At 57.6% G+C, this 19,726-nt stretch overlaps 1 protein-coding gene across 2 annotated transcripts; it reads right to left on the minus strand.

Moving 5' to 3' along the window:
- Positions 1–705: 705 nt before the first annotated feature.
- Positions 706–17,077, minus strand: CALU (calumenin). Of its 2 annotated transcripts, none has more exons than XM_075141444.1 (8): positions 16,988–17,077; positions 16,049–16,187; positions 12,249–12,485; positions 7,666–7,859; positions 4,155–4,321; positions 3,710–3,770; positions 2,842–3,041; positions 706–2,537 (listed from the first exon to the last, which is right to left on the minus strand). In XM_075141444.1, the coding sequence occupies exons 3-8, from the start codon at positions 12,467–12,469 to the stop codon at positions 2,433–2,435; spliced, it is 948 nt and encodes a 315-aa protein (XP_074997545.1). In that variant the 5' UTR covers positions 12,470–12,485; positions 16,049–16,187; positions 16,988–17,077; the 3' UTR covers positions 706–2,432. The 2 variants fall into 2 exon arrangements, with proteins under 2 accessions (XP_074997545.1, XP_074997554.1); XM_075141453.1 differs by lacking the exon at positions 7,666–7,859 and adding an exon at positions 7,930–8,123 and having other exon boundaries at positions 16,988–17,075.
- Between the last annotated feature and the right edge of the window lie 2,649 nt (positions 17,078–19,726).

The raw sequence follows: 19,726 nt of genomic DNA on the forward strand, positions 1-19,726 counted from the left end.
CTGTGGGGCAGGGGTGGTGCTGAGCCCCATCCATGGGGCAGGGGTGAGGCTGAGCCCCCCATCTGTGGGGCTGGGGTGGTTCTGAGCCCCATCTGTGGGGCTGGGGTGGTGCTGAGCCCCCCATTTGTGGGGCGGGGGTGGTGCTGAGCCCCATCCGTGGGGCAGGGGTGAGGCTGAGCCCCCCATCCGTGGGGCCGGGGTGGTGCTGAGCCCCCCATCCGTGGGGCGGGGGTGGTGCTGAGCCCCATCCGTGGGGCAGGGGTGAGGCTGAGCCCCCTTCTATGGGGCTGGGGTGGCGCTGAGCCCCATCCGTGGGGCCGGGGTGGTGCTGAGCCCCCACCCAGCAGCCCCGGGGCAGCGGGGACTCCCCCGTGTCCCCCCCCAGCCCCACACCCCCACCTCCCCGCGGGCGCGGGGTGCCCACCCCCGGATCGGGGGGCGACTTGGGGGGCCGGAGCCGGGGCTCTGGGGGTGCCCGGTCCCCGGGGGGTGACGCCGGGGGGGCGCGGGGGCCGCGTCAGCCCTCCCCGGGAGGCGCAAACACTTCCAAATTAAGCTCTCCCCGTCCCGGGGAGTGGGGGCCGCCCCAGCCAGCGCCCAGCGACCGAGGTGGGGGGGGCACCCCCCACCCCCATCACGTTTTTGGGGTAAAACGGGAGCAATTCGGGCGCCGCGTAGCAAAACCCCCCGAGGCGGCTTACGGGGTGACTGTAAACAGGTTTATTGAGCCACAGAATCCTGCGAGGCGGCCGCGAAGCCCCGTTTACACCAGACGGACGAAAATCCGATCATCCCGCGAGGAGAAACACTCAGGGAATAAACACGGGGGGGTGGGGGGTGGGGGGTGGGGGACACGCGGGACGAACCCCACGCCGGGCAACAAAATTAGTGTCTGAAGTCGTTAACGCCGAGGAGCCGCTGGCTCGCTCGCCGCTTCCAAGTCTTTCTGGGTGGGGAAAGCCGAGGGGGCCGGGGCCGGCGCGGAGGGGTCCGACGCGGGGCCGAGGCCTTCGCCGCGCGCGAGCGGCGGCGTTTCGAACCCCGGAGCCCCGCGCCGGCGGCACGGGCGCCCCACGGATCCCGTCCGGGATTATCCGCTTCACCGTCGAGTTATAAAGCGTTAAGATAAAGGTACATGAAATACGAGGAGTATACATACGTTACAATCCGCGCTTTTAACGCTCGGAGACCGATTTAAGGGAGAAAACCCCACGGCGGGGTTTGTTCCCGGCGCGGACGGCGGCACCGACCTCTGCGTGACGCCGCCGGAGAAGGATCCACGTGGCGGCGGGGCGGCCGAGCGCGCGGGGACGAGGCCGGTGGGGCCGTGAGAGGGAAGCGGGAGGTCCCGGGGCGAAGCGGGGAATGCAGGGTTTAAAAAAAAAAACAACCAAAAAAGAAAAAAAAACCCAACAAAAAAAAGAATATTAATAACGAAGAGCGGCTTCCCGCGAGGGGCGCGCGGCGAGCTCCCCGCCGTCCCTCCTCCGCAGCGTTTTTGGGTGGATTAAAGGCACTTTGAGCGACGCCCCGGGGCTGCAGAAGCGGAAAAAGCGTTTTTTGACGGGGAGGGGACCGACGCCGTCGGTTTTCCTGCACCCGCGCGGCTCCGAGGGATTAACGGGCTCGTTAAGGGGGCCGGCGGAGGGAAGCGGAGCACGTGGAACGGCCCCCGCGCCCGTTTCTGGTTACGAAGCAGCCGACGGCGCTGGCCTCGCTGCCGTGCGGGAGAGGGTTTGCAAATCCAGCTCCTCCCGGAGAGCCGGGAAAAGCGCCGGCAGACGGCAAAGCTCGCGGGCGCGGAGCCCAGCTCGGCTCCCTCCCGGCCAGCTGAAGCGTCCGAGGGCGAAACCCTGTTTGGATTTGCAAAGCCGGGTCTAAAACAAGCATGACTCACCTCTGGTTTTATTTTTCCTTTTGGCCCTATTGTTCTCTGGCTTGTTCTAGTGGTTTATTTTTTCTTTTTGTGTTTTTTTTTTTTTTTTTTAATTTTAAAAGACACCACCGGGTCGGAGGGGAGGGCGGGAGGCAGGGCAAGGGGAGAAGCGTTACCGTCGCTCTCCCCTTCGCTCGTCAGGAGACGCGTTTCTTCACTTCACGTGGAACCGAAACAAATACAAAAATAAACAGAACTCGTTAAGACCGTAAAACAACCTGGAAATCTAAATAAAAAAAAAAAAACAAAAACAAAAAACCAACCCACAAAGTGTCGTAACGCGAGGCGGTTTTCGGAACAGCGAGTCCCCATCCCTTTGGGAAGAAGGAAGAAGAAAAAAAAAATAAAAAGGACGGGAAGAGAGATTTTTTTTGTCGTCGTCGTTTCACCTGATCGCCTGAAAGAACAGTCTCAGTAGCGACAAAATGTTTCTTACGATAATCCCAGAAACTGTAAAAAATAAATTATTTCAGAAACGGCTTTCTCTGTACAGCTCTTAGAACTCATCGTGTCGCACCAAGGCCTCCCCGAAGTCCGTGGCCTGGCTCCCCACGAACAAGTCGTACTTCTCCACGATCTCCTCCTTGGTCAGCTTGCCGTCCTGCCGGAGCAGAGACACAAATTCCCGTTATTTCCCCCGCGGCGGCTCCGTTTTTCCCTCCCCGTCCCCCCCAAAAAACCCCACTCGACCCCTTCGAGGGACGAACCGCTGCGGGGAGCGCCCGCGCCGGGCTACTCTTAATTAAATCGCTTAACGAAGGCGCTCGCCAAGCCGATTCAAAGGGCGTCAGCCTTAAGGACGCCGCGACGTCGAGGGCCGCGGGCCCCGCGCCGGCAGAGATCCCGGCGGGGGGGGACACGTCCTCGGCAGGGCCCCCCCGGGGAGGGAAGGCGCCGTCCCCCACCTTGTTCTGGTCGGATTCGTAGACGAGGTGCCGCGCTTCCGCTTCGGCGTGGTCGTAATCCGAAGGGAGGATCCAATCCTTGGTTTCCTCCTTGTCCATTTTGCCGTCGCGGTTCTTGTCTCTGAACTCCACGAATTGTTCCCTCTCCGTCTTCACCCACTCGGGCTCGTCGGCGTCCCCGTCGTGGCTGTACATGTCACCTGGAAGGGACAGCCGCCGGTCGCGCACCCCTCCACCGCACCCATCCCGACGGAAGACCGCCGGTGGGACACAGGCGCCCGCCTCCGCCGTCCCACGGGAGCGCGGAGCGCGCCCGCTGGGACCCCGGGATCGGCGCTCGGGCCGCCGCTGTCAGGGACGCAACGACAAGACCCCCCTTCCACCTTCGAGGAGCGACTTTAAGCCTCTCGATTTCCCTAAATTCACCCCCAAATCAGTTCGGAAAAGCAGGCAGCGTTTCTCCCGACGTATTTTGGAGTCGGATGCGCTTCCCGCCGCCCCTCTCCGCCCCATCTCCGGTAAGGGGCGTCGGAAAGGGCGGCTGTTCCGCGTCCCCAGGGCCGGCGGCAGGGACGGAGCGGCCCCCGCCGCCTTGGAAGAGCGGATGACCCCGGATTTCGAACCTCCGGGGGGGTGCGGGAGCTGCTCTTCCCACCCCCCAGCACCCAGCCCCTGTCGCCGGTTTGGGATTTAACCCAGAAATCCCCCAGCGAGGCCGGAGGAGCGGGACGGGTCTAAAGTTAGGAAGTTAAGAGAGATAATAAAATTCCAGGGAGGGGGAGGGCCAGGAAAGCACGCGCCGGCAGCTGCTCCCGGCGGAGGGGGCGCGGAGCGAGGCGGCGGCAGAGCCGAGGCGCCGGCGTCTCACCTATGTACTCCTCCAGGTCAATGAAGCCGTCCCCGTTCTTGTCGATGTCCTCCATGGTTTCCTGCGAGGAGGAGACGGCGCTCAGCGGGGCTCCGAGCAACTCCCCCCGCAGCCACCCCTTTGCCGGGACCGATCCAGCCCCAGCAAGCACCAAGATGCCATCAGCACGTTAAAAAAAAAAAAAAAAACCCCAAAAAGCCCCGTTTTGTGCTCCACGGCCGATCCTCTCTGCCCACAGCCACCCCTGATCCACGTCTGCCCGAGGCCATCCCGCTGCAGGACCATTTCTTGGGCCGGTGGTGGAGCAGCCCAGGAGGGTCTCCCCAGGGATGGAGCCGACGTACACCCGGATTTCCACCCCTCTCCATCCGTTTCTTCGCCATAAACGCCATATTTTGTGCAAGCAACGCCATACTTTGTGCGGTCCCAGCCGCAGCGGACCCACCTGCACGACTATATCTTTCATGTAATCGTATTCTTCGGGGTGCAGAAAGGCGGTGAACTCTTCCTTGGTGGCGGTCAAGTCTCCGTCCTTGTCAGCCATCTTGAAGCGTCGTTCATCTCGCACCATCATTTGTTTATAATTGAATCCGTCGTCGGGGTCTGGGTCATCTGGGCACGAGAAGAGAAGAGGCAGGCGCCCTGGGTCAGCTCGGGTAGGGGGGAGATGCCCCATGGTCACCACCAACCCAACCCAACCCAGCCCAACCTCAACCTCCTCAACCCAACCACCACCACCTCAAACTCAACCTCAACCTCAACTCAACCTCAACCACCTCAACCTCAACCTCAACCACCTCAACCCAACCTCAAGCTCCTCAACCCAACCTCAAGCTCCTCAACCCAACCTCTCAAGCTCCTCAACCCAACCTCTCAAGCTCCTCAACCCAACCTCTCAAGCTCCTCAACCCAACCTCTCAAGCTCCTCAACCCAACCTCTCAAGCTCCTCAACCCAACCTCTCAAGCTCCCAACGCTTTGCCACGGCAGCCTGAATTTTAGATATCGGCGGCCGTCATGTCTCTCCTGCACCTCCTCTGCCAGGAGGAAGAGGAGGAGGAGCTGCCAGCGGCTGTGGGAGACCAACATTCCCGGGGAAGATGCCCCCAGGAGACAGGGATCGGGGTTTTTTTTTGGCCGGCACGGCCCCGGTGGCTCAGCCCAAGCTATTTCTGGAGGAGAATGTGTAAGGGGATACTGCTCTCCGCTGCCGGCGGAGAAGGGGCGGCTTCAAAGCCAGCGAAACATCACCCAGCGCCCGCCGCAGCGGGAATATCTGGGCACATATGGCCACTAGACATAGCTACGCCAACAGCTATAGATAAGCTTCGGGATACTGAAGTCGGCTTTGTTCGTCAGCCTATAGAAAAATATCGATAGAGGAGGACGTAGCCGAATCCTTGCGGGGTGAAGTTAAGCGAGAGCCAGGCCTGGTCTAAAAAAAGGCTCCCTCCCCTTCTCTGTTTACATCCAGGACAAAAGGCAGGGGATTAAACAGCTCTATACAAGCCCCGGTGCCGGCCAACCATTAAATATAAGACGGTAAGAAGATTTTATTTTAAGTCACCTCTAGGGCACAATTAAGCCTAAAGTTCCCTATTCTATTCCCGAGCTTTCACCTCGGGAAGCGGCGTACGCCGCGAGCTCAGCGAGAGCAAACCAGAGCCTGGGGCTCAGCGTCGGCTTGCAGGACAAGCGGAGCGAGCCGAAGTTAAAAGCAATTTCTTTTAACAGAGGTGATCCTGCCAAGTGGCTTCGATCAGGTGGCAAGCAGCAGAGCGCCGAGCAAGCTGCCTGTTTAACAAGGGTTAAACCCACCCAAAACCGCTTTGCGTTTTAGTCCCTGACCTCGGTGGCAGAAGTGAAAGGTTTTATAGGGCGGACTGAGGGGAGAGAGCCGGGGAATCGCCCGGGAGCTGCAGGCAGCGAAGCCACAAGCGCAGCTTTTTAATCTTCCCGAGCGATACGAGCAGGAGAAACGCGAGCGTTTCTGGTTTCAGAACCCACCCGTGGCGACCAGTGAGTCTGAGGGGACTGAAGAACAAAAAAAAATAGGCATTATCGTTACTACATTCTTCTTTTTAAGGAGGTTTTCAAGGGGGTTTTACTTTAAAGATGAAGCTCTTGGTTATTTAGCACTGAGTATTCTTGCCTTCCCTATGGAAAGCAGGATTTCGATCCGCAGAAAGAGCCTCCGGCGCCGATGCACGCCGAGCTACTTTATTACAGTACTGGGCGCGACCCAGTGACTAATACAGTACTGAAGTTTAACAAAAAAAAACCACCCAAAGCAAACAGCATTTCATTTTGATGACAAAAAGCAAGCATTTTTTAAATACTCAGTAGAGCAGCAACAGAGGGTGGTGCCTCGGCTCCCACGCGCCGGGAGAGGGATGTTCTTAACTCGATTAAGGGATCGGCCGGCCTCCTGGCCGCGCGTCAAGCTCTCCAGAGGCATTTCCAGCGCCGCTCCGGCCGGAGAGGGGAGCGAGGAGAAGGGAGGGGAGAGCCTCGTGTAAGGGACGAGAGTGTTTCAGCAGAAAGGGGCTGGGGAGGATCCTCCCGGCGTTCCGTAAGGACAAAAGGACGTGGGAGCAGCGCTGGAATAGGCTTTATCAGTATCTGCCAAGGGCACTCGGCGTCCAGCGCCGGTCCCCGGCTCAGGCTGGCGAGATCTTTACGGCGTATCGTCCGTCACGGGGGCCAGGCACTCCCCTCTCTTACACGTTAGGCTTGAGAAATGGTTTTCTCATTAAGGTTTTTTTTTTTCCTCATTAAGTGTTTTTTTTTCTCATTAAGGTTTTTTTTCTCATTAAGGTTTTTTTTTTTAATATTCTACACCTGCAGGTCATAAATCCCACTGCCCGGCCTCCAAAAAGTGATAAAAGCCTTCCTGGGACCTCTTCTCGCCCTTCAAGGCTGGATTTGGACAGGCAAGATAGGCCAGGCTTTCTGTGGCTCAGTAATTACACTAATTAATGGAAAAGGGAAGCTTAGTAAGACCCGACAGGGTCTCAGGGGGCCGATTTCCCCAGCCACCAGCACGGCAAACTTCAACCTTCCTCGAGCTTTAACCCTTTAACTCTTTTAAAAGCAGCCGTGCAACGGCCCGAGGGAAGATGGATGAGCCAGAACGGCGAGGCACCAAGCCTCCATACGTTCTGCAGAGCATTTGACTATCTTTGGAAATATTTAGTAAATTAAACTTTATTTCATGCTTTCAAGCTGTAGCTCATCATACCGTATATGTCTGCGTTCCAGGAGGCGGGAGCAACTGGCAGAGGAACTGGTATTTTTCTAACGCCTTAACCCCAGAGGAGCTGCTTCCTACCTCGCTCCTCGGGGTGTTTAAGTCTTTTTGGGGCTGCTGACCTGCCTCAGGTGCCAAAAATCTACAAGCTCTGGGGTCTAAAGCTACTGCCAGGACAAGGGGAGAAACCGAGATGCGCACACGGGACTTTGGAAAGTGATTAAAAGACTCTTTGCTAACCATCTTCAGATTTAGGAAGGGTGCAGACACCCAGAAAAACGTGGCTTCTACAGCCACAGGTCAGCCAGCTTCTTCTGCAGGGACTCGCTGCCACCAGGAGCTTGAAATGCAAAAGCTGGAAGGCGAAAAAACCATCACCCCGTGTGCCTTCCACCACATTATTGCTCACGACTGAGTTTTGAGCGGATTTTCACAATTAAGCGCATCAATAAAGCAGAGTTACAAAGCTGCGTCTTGGTCGCAAACTTCACCTTTGGTTTTTTCCACATTTTTTTCCCCCCTTAGATTGCCCTTCGTTAACGCCATCGGAAGGTAAATTTGGGGACTTTGGGGGTTTTGTTTCTTTTTTTTTTTTTTCCCCCCAAGTCCGAGGCTTTGGGGATGAGTCGAGAGCTCCCGCTCCGCTCCATCGCACTTCTGCTTTATTGATTAGAGACCACCACCAGATCGGACACCTTGCCCCTTACCGAGGTAAGTGCCATATGTCACGTTTCTGTACTCATCCCAGGAGATAAATCCATCTTGATTCATGTCAAACTCCTGCCACTGGCGTTCGACACTGTCATACACGTATTTCTTCTGGGCCTTCTTAATCCAGGCTTTCAGCTCCCCCTCCGTCACAAACCCATCCTTATCCGTGTCTATCTTATCTACAATCATTCTACAAAAACAAAACAGCAAGTTTCAAGCGCCGGCTCCGCAAAGTTTTTATCCCAAGAGTAGAGACCTACCTAAGATGTAGCCGTAGGTGGCATTTTTATATTCCTCCCAAGAAATGAGGCCGTCCTCATTGAGGTCGTGCCCTTTCCACTGCCGCTCTACATCCTCGTATATCCAGCGCTTTTGTGCAAACTTAATCCAGTCTTTCAGCTCTTCCACAGTTACAAACCCGTCTTTGTCTTCATCTATTTTACTTACAATCTTTCTGTAGAAAATGCAGAAAAATCCAGCAAAAGTTAAGGGAAACAAGGCTCTAGTTCTGGGCACGTGAACCGGTGGCGGGCTGTTCCCGGACGCCGGAGCGAGCAAGTCAAGGTGTTGAGGCCAGGGCCCGGCGATCGGACCGCGCGGACAGCTCGTCCTTAAAACCAACCTACGGTTTAGCCGCCGAAACACCGGCTTGCTCGCTCTCGGGCCGTGCGGGTTTTGTATTTTTTTTTGGGGGGAATCACGCGTCTTGGGGGAAGGCGTTTTCTTGTTAGACCTTGGGAGATACCCAGTCGCGCGTCTTCCCGCCTCGACAGCGCGCGGGGAGCCAAGCACGTACACGTACTTACGTTAAAAGCCCGGCCCCGGTGAGGGGATACGGAGACCGAGCCTCGGCTCGTTTGCACGCCCGAGCCCAGCAAGGCAGAGAAAACCCTCGTAGGTCAGCGGTGAGAAGCTGACGTCGATGTCGGATCCCACCCGAGGACGACACCCCACCCATTTACCGAGGGAGAAACCGGAGCTGCGTGGTTTATGAAGCAGGGTGCGAGGCCGCATGCCTTCTTTATTTTTAGCAGCAGCTGTGAAGAAAAGCCGCCGGGAGGAATGCAGAGATCCATAGGCAGATGCACGCGAGCCTCCGGCACGGGGAGGGGAAGGCAGGGCGCCGGGGGGGAGCTGGGCTCTTTGCTCCTCACCGTTCCTCGTCTTTTGCTCCTGGGAGCTCTCGGGGCGTTCGCACGACGCGGGGCGGCCACGGCACATCCCAGCTCAGCGCCGGGAACGTTCAGTTTTGTGCTTCGCCCCCCCCCGGCAGCGCCGGGTGATTAAAGCCAGGGACGACAGCCCAAAACATTTTGCTGGGTGAACCAGAATCATTTTTTCCTTTTAACAGGAAGGTTCAGCGTGAAACGGGCTCTGTTAAATTCAGTAATCCGTAACTCAAATGCAGTGATTTCAGGAATTTTAAAAGACGGTGTTTTAAATCACCGCAAGACTATTAATTCCCAGACTACTGATGCAAAGCGAAACGTCAAGCGCGAACCCAGCCTCGCCAAACAGACGCTGGAGCCACCCTGCGCTTAGCGCCCAGGTTTTGTCGTTCCATAATTGCTTTTAAAAAGCAAAACCACAATTTCCTCTGTGGCACAAAGGATGTTCCTAAAAACAAAAGGCTGACTAGATAGCTGGGATAAGACCGGTAAAAACACTTGCTTTCCTTCTAGAAGAGTCTTTCAGCTCGATGCCGTACTTTACCTGTGGCAGATGGCAGCTTGCAGACCGTGCACCACATTTCGGAGGCCCGAGCCATTTTAATAGTCGCTATTTCAGGGAAAACAATTCAGCTTTTTACATACTGCGTTGCCATTGGAGAGCAGGACAGCAACACCGTCGGAGCATGCAACGCTCTGGCCCGGCTCGGCACAGGTTAAAGGCCCCCGTGTTGTTTGCCAACGGTTAAACTGCAAACACGGGAGTCGAGGGCGGTTGGGGATTCGCTTCCCGGGAACTGCGGGCATCATCCTCCCCTGGCTTTATCACAACGTGGCCTCCGAGGACCAGATCCCATCAGGAATTTCCCCAGCTGCTTCCCCAACCATAAAATCCGAATCATCCCAGCCTTATTAAAAAGGTTTCTGTGACACCAAACCCCTCCCCGGCGTCAGCAAAACGCGGGGGTGACAGAGCGGAGCAGCCAAGCGACAGGGTTTGGGCAGCGGCAGATCTCACACAAAACCACTTTTCACCTCTCCAGCCGAGGGTGAGGAGAAATCGGCCACCGGCTGCGGCGCGGGGCGCTGCTCCGCGCCCGGAGCTCGGGCATCGGCTCGGCTAGCGGCCATCACAAGGCTACCTCGGAAAAAAAAAACCCGCTCCGGAACAAAGAATTGGAGCCCGCATCGGGGCGACTTTTCCAGGAAAGGTTTCTAGGTGGGGCAGCAGAAGTTCAGAGGTTTAATTAGAGAACAGCTTCCCCGTTTAATTGCGTTAAGGGAAAGTTAAACTCTGTCCCCAGCTGTTGCCCGGGGCAAGCTCGGCACCGCTGGGGACACTCGGGCAGCTCCTAAACCTCGGCCTTCGGCCGGTTCGGCGGCTTAGTGCCAAAACCAGATGCTCGCAGGCCGGTTTCCCAGGGCAGAAACCACAAAAACCGTAAGTTTTAATAAAAAAAAAAATCACCCCATAACGCCGCAGCACCCTGCGCGGGGAGGGGGTGGCAGGGGCAGCAGATGTTTTCTGACGGCTGGCAGCTGGAGCTGACAGCCTGCTTTTAGTTTCCCACTCACGGCGTCCCGGGGAAGCAAGGGAATCCTGTTTGCTCAGCGCTATTGCCAGGAAAACTGGCCGAGCGTTCCCCTCATTCAGCAGCCTTTAAAGAAAAACAAGGTAGGGCACGGGACGCTGTTCCGAAATCCCGGATGCCTCAAGAAACAGGGATGCGAGAAGAGCTGTAGGGAAAGCGAGCCGGGAAAAGAGGGAGCCGGAGCTCTCTCCCAGAAAACTGGGTCCTTTCGATGGCACAACATCCATTAAAAAAAAAAAATCATCTACATAATTATCCATTCATAATGAGTTTATCAAACCGATTCCAGCTGGGGAAAGGGCGATGAATTTGCCTCTGACCAGGGGGGAAAAAAAAAAAAAAAAGAGAAAAAAAAAGCTGGTTTATGTCAAGGGCGAGAGCAGTTTGAAACGGCCTCGTTAAAACATCCAAGTGGAAACTCTTATCCCAGCCCCGCTTCCACTGCCAGCTTTTTCCAGTAGATAACTCAGCAGAACAATGAAATTACAGCGTAGAGCCATGACAAAGCCTACGGGTCAGGAAAAGAGCACGGGGGGGGAGGATGGCCGGCGTATTTCTGCTCTGCGCAGCCGGAGCTCCCCTTCGCATTCCCTCCTGCTTTAGGGGGAAATCAAGAGATTCTCTCCAGCTTAATTTCCCTCGCAAAAAGCCACCCGGCTCGTCTTATTTTGCAGCCCGAGGGCCTTGCTGCGATGGATCCCTTTATCGAGAGCAAACTGCTGGCGGAGAGGCTCGCGGCTACCTCCCGCCCCAGGCTGGCAACTCAGACAGTCCGTACGGACGCTAAAGCGCGTGGGCCAGGCTGGCGTCACCCTGCCCTGCAAATCCAGCTGCGTCCGTCCGGTTTAACCTCGCTCCGCCGGCGTTTCCCCGAGCGCCTACACGTGGTTAAGCCTGCCCTGCCCATCAGGGAGCCCCAAAACCGACCAAGCTGAGGAGTTCAGGGGCGATTCGGATCATCGCGAGTCGGTCCTCCGGCCCCACGTCTTGAGGAGCGTCCCAAGAGCGAGGCCAAGCTCACCGGGGAGCTGCCAGGCGGGAGGAAGGCGGGAGCGCAGCCCTCAAAAGCCTCCAAAAATGTCTCGTCAGGGCCGAAGCTCCGAAGGTTTAAGCCTTTCTAAGCCCAACGCGAACAACTGCGCCGGCAGCTGCTGCCGCGCGCACAAAGGCACACGCTGTGGTGCCGAGGAGCAGAGATCGCCAGGGCCGGCGCTGACCGTCGCCTGCGAACACCCTGTTCTGACGTCTGCAGGTGGCAGGGGAGGCAAAGCCGCGAAGCAGACGTTAATTTTCAAGAGATTCTCTGTTTTCACTAACTTGCGGCTCTGCGCAGCGACCAGCTGCTGCTCAACCGGGAAGAAAAACATGGCAGGAAAATGCAAGTAATCCCCCGGGCCTTCAGACTCCGGCGGTAACCGGAGACCAGCAAGCTCCGTTTAGCACGGTTCAAGTACGGCAAAACCAAAGACGCTTCTTTTCATTTATACTTTGTACTTTTGGGGGAGTATTTGGTGCTTAGAAGCAAGCGTGCACGGTCGGAACGACTCAAGGTGACCTTGCGGGCCGAGCAGCCTCCAGCGAGGAGAGCGGCACACGTGCTGCATAACTTTGTCACCACCATTTGTGTCGGTCACTAAACTTCAGCTACTGCTGCCTCAAAAGTGACATTTAAAAGGCTCTAGCGAGGCCACCTCCGCCACCTGAGCTGCAAGAGAACACGCGTGAATGGCGGGGTGACATTTACGGCCAGCACAATTCCGCTGCGGATTCGTTCTCTCTCAATTAGGGTTTTTTTTTCATTTCGGCTCTTTTCCTTACCCGAGTCTCTCCTTGCTCTCCTCCGGCGTGAGTTGATCAAAGGTTTTGGCCTCATCGGCGCCGAGGAAAGCGTCGTGGTCGTAGTCGAAATTCTGCGCGTCGTCGTGGACCTTGTCACTGAGCTGTGGGTCGTGGTGAACCCGGTCCTTCTTCTCGGTGGGTTTGCTCGAGATGCAGAGCATGGAGAGGGAGAGGCACAGGAGGAGCCGAGGGACGGCCATGGTGGCTCGGATGCGCCTACGGGACAGCGAGAGAAGGGGAATTTAGGAGCTCGCGTTGCGACAGGGACGCCGGAGCAGCACGACGCCGGTTCCAGGGTCACAGACCAGAACTCTGACACCGAAACGGGGAGAGCCGATGAATTAATACAGGTTATCTGGGCAAAGTGATGAATTAATACAGGTTATCTGGGCAAAGTGATGAATTAATACAGGTTATCTGGGCAAAGTGATGAATTAATACAGGTTATCTGGGCAAAGTGAGCTCCAAGCCCTACGGCGCTTGCAGAAACTCTTACGAACGCCCACGCCGAGCAGCTCCCCGCTCCCAAACCCCTCGCACCAGCCGAGCCCCTCCGTACGGCCGAGAGCAACAACTGCGTCCGTTGGAAGGCGAGCCTGCTCGGCGAGGAATGCGAAGGATGCGTGGCAAACGCGCCCGGCAGATCGCCCGTTACGCAGCCGGCGGCCAGCCGCGCCGGCTGCCCTCTTGCTCTCACGTCCTCCTGCCCAATTCCCTCCCCGCGGGACTTGGGCTCCCCAAAAAACACCCTCCTTCCCAGCGAGGTATCTTCTCCAGATGTTCCTCTAGGACCTCCGATACCCTGGGTGGGAGCGACGCAGATGGAAGCCTCGCCCACGCACCTTTCACCATTAATTCAAGTCCCGCCGGACTCGCTACACCCATCTGGAACCCAATTCCAGGTGCCGGGAGGGCGACAGACGCACACGACGACAGAGACGCTCAGGACATGGCGATTTACCGCCCCGATCGTCCGTCTGGCGCTCGCAGGGTAACACTGCGGCGTCAGGGACAGGCACAGCACGCGACTGGGCAGAAAACGCCAGATAAAACCGCGAGAGCCGTACTCCGCAATCAAAGAGGGCTCTCGGAAGTATTCCCCATCCTTCCGTCTTTAATCTAAATTTAAATCAAGCAGCTAACACGAGTCGTCTTCGGGACGCCGTCCCACCTCGCCCGCAGCGGGATCTGACTCTCTCCACGCAGGCAGAACTCCACTTGCACAGTCCTGCCTGAAAAAGTTTATAAAATTAAATTTTACCCTGTGGAAACCAGAAGTAAAAGAGTCCGTGCAGCCTAAAATTACTTGCAGAGGTTAGAAAGGAATAGCAGGAGGGGGGAAAAAAAAAAACTTGTAATAGAATAAACCAAGGAGAACTACCTGCCTGAAGTGTTACTCGGGAGTTGGGGAGGTCAAGGGATTCTTTTTATTTAAAAATCAATCACTTCACCAAGATTTGCCTAAAACGATGCAGGCAGCAGGGCAAGGAATCCATCAAACCCCGCCGTAACGCCCGACGGATTCACCCGCGCAGCGTTCGTGCCGTACGGATCCCTTCGGCGACGCGAGCGGGCGTCGGGGCCGCCCGCCCCGCAAAATAAAGGCTCCCAGAGAGAGCGAGGGTGGTTTGATCTCCAACGTCACCGTAACCGCGCTGGCTCTGAGCCCAGAGGACACGAAAAAGGGCTGAGAACAGGTCACACTCGTGATATAAATAGCCAATAGGTGTCAAAGGAGCTCACCCTCAAAGCCGGCAACATATATTTCCCGTGGGAGCACCGCACGGGAGCGGGAACCCGAGGACGACCGACGGCACGAGGGCGATTGGGCTCTGGCTGCAGGAGGGGGGTGTTGTACCAGGAGGAAAGATTGGGGGGAAAAAAAGTCAAAAATGGATCAATTTAAAAGAAGCTGAACTAGGACGGGTGCTGCGGATGCTCCCGGCTGCTCTGCCCTAAAGGTCGCGGCTCCGTCCCCGCGAGGGGCACAGGGAAATCCCTCCTGGGAGCCGCGGCCGGGCCGGCAGCTCTCCGTGGGCCGGCAGCCCCATCGGCTCGGCAGCGTTCCGGACCCGAGGGGCGAGAGGGAGCGGGACGCGGCTCCCGGCAGGCTTGGCACTTGCCGAAACCCTGCCTGGCACCGGGTGATGTTCGCCGAGCAAAGGAGAAGTCAAACCCTGAGGAGTCAAGAGCGTTGCTAGATTTTCTGTCGAGAAAGCTGGAAACCAGCGCTCCGCCGGGAGAAGCGGAAGAACAAGAGGATCCCACTGCGCGACCGCATCCACCAGCGCGGGGATCTCGAAGGACGAGTGATCCAGGCTGGGAATTCTGGACATGGGAAATGTGTGACGACGCCTCAGGCTTTTGGCTGTTAATTAGTCCAAATAAAAGGGAAGTTTGGGCACAGTTTAGCTGAAGGAAGAGACGCGTGGATGCCAGAGCATCGGAAAGGACGGAAAAGCTGGAAGAAGAGCAGCTTTTCTCCGCTCACAGGTAATTTCTGCGGCACAAGCTATCGTATGAACGCGTGCTACCCCGTTACATCAGGGGGTGAATCTGGTGTTTGACCTGTACAAACCCATCCCGGAGGCAGGACCCCGCCACATCTCGCGGGAGGAATCCAAGATAAGACCGCGCTGAGCCGAGGCTTCGCACGGCGCCTGCGGGCACGGGCTGCGGCGGAGGATGAGGAGATGATGAGGAAGGCGGGAGCGAGATGAAAAGCGACGCCTGCGCGGCCGTTTGTGATCCCAGTTTGATCCGGGTGAAAAATCCTCCACCTCCGGCCACCTCTGATGCAATCCAGCGTGGCCATGACCTCAGCAGGAGGGGGAGACACGCCCCAGGCGTTATTTAAGAGGAGCTCTGTATATATATTTAAACGGAGTACCAGACTCTTGCTCGCTTTGAGCACGTCCCAGTGCCGAGGACCCGCCCAACCTCCCGCAAAGCCTGGGAGCGGGCTGGACTAAAGCACAGGGCGACCCGGAATCGGTGTAAATACCACGATTTTATCTACAATGTCCACACAAAGAGGCCGTGAGCCATTTGGAGGTGATTAAAAGGGACACTCTGACCTCAAACACGTATCTTGGCGTCACGCCGGGTGCCAGGGAGGCGATGAGCCTTACCTCTGCGGGTAAAGATGCTGCTCTAGTGTTTGGCGGGACAAAAAAACCTCATAAATCAACCGTTAGTCATAAATAATCCACATCAGTAACAGCTTCCACTGACCAACAGCTGCTCTACCAATAGGATTGACCCCCAAATTTTCCTTGGAGCTCACAGTTTTGGGAAAAATACGGCTTCGAGCTCGATTACGTGCACCCCTTTTCTCTCCCCAGCTAGTTAAGGAAACCACAAACCGCTACGGGAAGGGACACCGGCAAGTTCTCAGTTCTCCTAAATAAAAGGGTCTCGGCGGTGAACCGCGGGGAAGCCAGAAGCGACAATTAGCGGCGGGGAGTCAGGAAGTATTCCCTCAGAACGGGATCTCCCGGAACCTCGGCTGGCGGAGGAACTTGGGACTCCGGGGTGGTTTTGCAGCGATATTAATGGAGGAACTCAGGATTCGGCGCTGGGCTTGGGTTTTGCAGCAATATTCAGAGCAGACCGACAGCTAGAAACCCTTTGGAAGCACATTTCCCACCTGGCAGTCCAGCTAGGCTCATAGAAAAAAAACCTACAGACAACATAATTAGCTCAAATTTAGGAATTAAGTCTCTATTTTGGTTTTTAAGGGGATTAATCCCATTCCCCCAGCGGGCTGAGAGGCAAACCTGGTCCTTATCCGCAGATGGAAGAGCAGCAGGTCACCTCCGCGCGCCGCTGACAGAGCTCCACGTGACGGCAGGGGCGACGGTGACGAACGGCGGCCGAGGGCGAGACACCACGGTGCCAAGAGGCAAGCGGGCAGAACTGTGCGGGTAACAGAGGATTACGTCGGGTTTCGGGGTCAGTTTGGGTTCGTTAACGTGTCCCTCCCGTTAAGCAATCGCCAAGGTTCGCCCTGCTGCGTAATTAACGGCAGCGACCGAGGACGTAGCGCTCTGCTCCCCAGGGCCCGCGTGGTTTTATTGGGAGCTAAGACAAATAACGGGGGGAAGAAAGTGGCAATTTACGCCCCAAAACAAAGCTTCACCCACAGATGAAGATCTGGAAGGCTCAGGTTTTTTGCTAACGCTTAATTAAGAGACAAACGGATTCGGGGTGACGCGGGGGGGGAGGGGGGGTGTCCCCTCTTGCAGCCGGTTATCCCGGTGCAGGGGGCGGCGGAGGCCCCGGGGTGGGGAGGGGGACGGACGGGCAGCGGGAGCCTGGAGCCGAGCACCCCCCCGGGGGTGCGGTATGAGGGAGGTTCATCCCCCGGGGATAACGAGCACCGTTTCCCAGGGATGCTGCACAGGGAGGGGGGAGGCGAAAGCAACCGGCTGCCCCCGCCCCATCCCCGGGCCTCGCCGGTGGGGACCGCAACGGGCCGGGCTAGGCCGGGCCGGGCCGGGGGTGGGGTGGGGGGACACACAACGATGCTGCTCCCGCGGTTGCCATGGCGACCAGGCCCGGGGCTCCCGAGGCCCAGCCCGCCCGGTGCCACGTTACCGCTCCCCCACCACGGGCCGCAGAGCGGGGTGGGCCGCTGACCCTCCCCGCGCGCCGCCCCCGCCGCCGGCCGGGCCCAGGGACCCCTCCCGCCCCGCCGGGCCCGGCCCGGCCCTCACCGTGACCGGGAGCCGGAGCCGCTGCCGCTGCCGCCGCCGCCGCCCGCTCTCCTCAGCCGCTCCGCCGACCGGAAGTAGGCGCCGCGCCACGCCGCACGGCCCCCCGCGCTCTCTCCCCGCCGGCCAATCAGAGCGCCGCTCCGCCTCCCCCGCGTGTACGCGCGGCACGCTGATTGGACGTCTCCACCGCCCGTCTATCCGTTCGCCCGCCCCCACGCTGCCCTCCGCCCACCTCCCCGCCCCTTCGCCCCGCCCCCTCCGCCGCCGCAGTCCCGCCTCCCCCCTCCCCCCCGCCGGGGACGCGAGCGCGGATTGGCTGGAAAGCGCCACGTCCTCACGCGCGCGCCGGCCGGCGACCCCGCCCACCTGGGCGCCCCGCCCCCCTCCGCCCCGCTCCTCGCTGCGCACGCGCAGGTTGGGGGGGCGGTCACGTGCGCGCGGGCGCGGCTTGGAAAGGGCGGGAAAAGGGAGGCGATGGTGGAGGGTGAGGCGCCATTTTGAGGGGGGCTGAGCGGGGCCACTCAGCCCTTCCCCAGCCCGCCTGGCAGCCAGGGCCGGGGCACTGCGGGACCTGCCCCTTCTTCAGCAGTGGGGACATGGCGGTCTTAGAGCAGCATCTCCTCCTGAAACGCCCCTGAGTGAGGAGAGCTCTCCCCTCGGGGTGGCGGTTCTGTCACAGAAGGCATGTGGGTCTCATAGAATAGAATCACGGAGAGGTTTGGGTTGGAAGGGACCTTTAATGTCATCCAGTCCAACCCCCTGCCGTGGGCAGGGACATCTTCAACCAGATCAGGTTGCTCAGAGCCCCGTCCAACCTGACCTGGAATGTTCCCAGGGATGGGGCATCTACCACCTCTCTGGGCAACCTGTGCCAGTGTCTCACCACCCTCAGTGTAAAAAATTTCTTCCTTATACCTAGTCTGAATCTCCCCTCTTTTAGTTTCAAACCATTCCCCCTTGTCCTGTCGCAACAGGTCCTGCTAAAAAGTCTGTCCCCATCTTTCTTATAAGCCCCTTTAAGTACTGAAATGCTGCAATAAGGTCTCCCTGAAGCCTTCTCCTCTCCAGGCTGAACAACCCCAACTCTCTCAGCCTTTCCTCACAGCAGAGCTGTTCCATCCCCTGACCATTTTCATGACCCTCCTCTGGACCCGCTCCCACAGGTCCATGTCTGTCCTGTGCTGAGGGCCCCAGAGCTGGACGCAGCACTGCAGGGGGGTCTCAGCAGAGCAGAGCAGAGGGGCAGAATCCCCTCCCTCGACCTGCTGGCCACGCTGCTGGTGATGCAGCCCAGGGTACGGTTGGCCTTTGGGCTGCGAGCGCACATTGCCGGCTCATGTCCAGCTTTTCATCCACCAGTGCCCCCAAGTCCTTCTCGGCAGGGCTGCTCTCCATCCCTTCATCCCCCAGCCTGTGCTGATACCGGGGGTTGCCCCGACCCAAGGACCCTGCACTTGGCCTTGTTGAACCTCAGGAGGTTCACACGGGCCCACTTCTCGAGCTTGTCCAGGTCCTTCTGGATGGCATCCCAGCCCTCAGGCGTGTCGACCGTGCCACTCAGCTTGGTGTCATCTGCAAACTTGCTGAGGGTGCACTCGATCCCTGTGTCTGTCATTGATGAAGATATTAAACAGTACTGGTCCCAGTACGGACCCCTGAGGGACACCACTTGTCACTGACCTCCATCTGGACATTGAGCCATTGACCCTCTGGATGCGACCATCCAACCAATTCCTCACCCACCGGACAGTCCACCCACCAAATCCATACCTCTCCAGTTGAGAGAGAAGGATGTTGTGGGGGACCGTGTCAAAGGCCTTACAGAGGTCCAGACAGACGACATCTGTAGCCCTTCCTATGTCCGCTGATGCAGTCACTCCATCACAGAAGGCCACTAGGTTGGTCAGGCAGGACTTGCCCGTGATGAAGCCATGCTGGCTGTCTCGAATCACCTCCCTGTCCTCCATGTGCCTTAGCACAGCTTCCAGGAGGAAGCTGTTCTCGCCACAGAATCATTTAGGCAGGGCCTGCTCCACGTGCTGCAGGTGGGTGCTGAGAGCTGATGGGTTTGGTTCCCATGTATCTAAATCATAGAATCGTTTAGGTTGGAAAAAACCCTCAAGTCCAAATGCTAACCCAGCACTGCCAAGTCCACCACTACACCATGTCCCTAAGCACCACATCTACACGTCTTTTAAATACCTCCAGGGATGGGGACTCAACCACTTCCCTGGGCAGCCTGTGCCGAGGCTTGACAGCCCTTTCAGTGAAGACATTTTTCCTAATGTCCAATCTAAACCTCCTCTGGCGCAGCTTGAGGCCATTTCCTCCTGTCCTATCGCTGTTACTTGGGAGAAGAGACCAACCCCCACCTCACTACAACCTCCTGTCAGGTAGTTGTAGAGCGCGATGAGGTCTCCCCTCAGCCTCCTCTTCTCCAGGGTGAACACCCCCAGTTCCCTCAGCCGCTCCTCATAACACTTGTGCTCCAGGCCCTTCACCAGCTTCATTGCTCTTCTTTGGACGCGCTCCAGCACCTCCATGTCTGTCTTGTCGTGAGGGTCCCTGCCGTGCTGCCAGGCATGCCCCAAGCCAGCGCGTCGTGACCGCATCGATCCAAAAATAACTCGGAGGAGTGCAGGGATCCTGTGCCGGTAAGTTGACAGCAAGTTTTATAAATACATTTAAATTTGGGCTTAAAATGCTGCGTGGCATTTTAATTACTTACATTTAAAATTA

This window comes from Calonectris borealis, chromosome 1 (genome assembly GCF_964195595.1).
Source record: "Calonectris borealis chromosome 1, bCalBor7.hap1.2, whole genome shotgun sequence".
In the NCBI taxonomy this organism is placed as follows: Eukaryota; Metazoa; Chordata; class Aves; order Procellariiformes; family Procellariidae; genus Calonectris; species Calonectris borealis.

What these genes read in the sequence shown, in the direction of transcription:
- CALU (XM_075141444.1), bottom strand. Translation starts at nt 12,469, where the DNA reads ATGGCCGTCCCTCGGCTCCTCCTGTGCCTCTCCCTCTCCATGCTCTGC. An exon ending in TGACCTGGAGGAGTACATAG is followed by an intron (nt 3,042 to 3,709) that starts GTGAGACGCCGG and finishes TGTCCCTTCCAG; the next exon opens with GTGACATGTACAGCCACGAC. An exon ending in ACGAATCCGACCAGAACAAG is followed by an intron (nt 2,538 to 2,841) that starts GTGGGGGACGGC and finishes CTGCTCCGGCAG; the next exon opens with GACGGCAAGCTGACCAAGGA.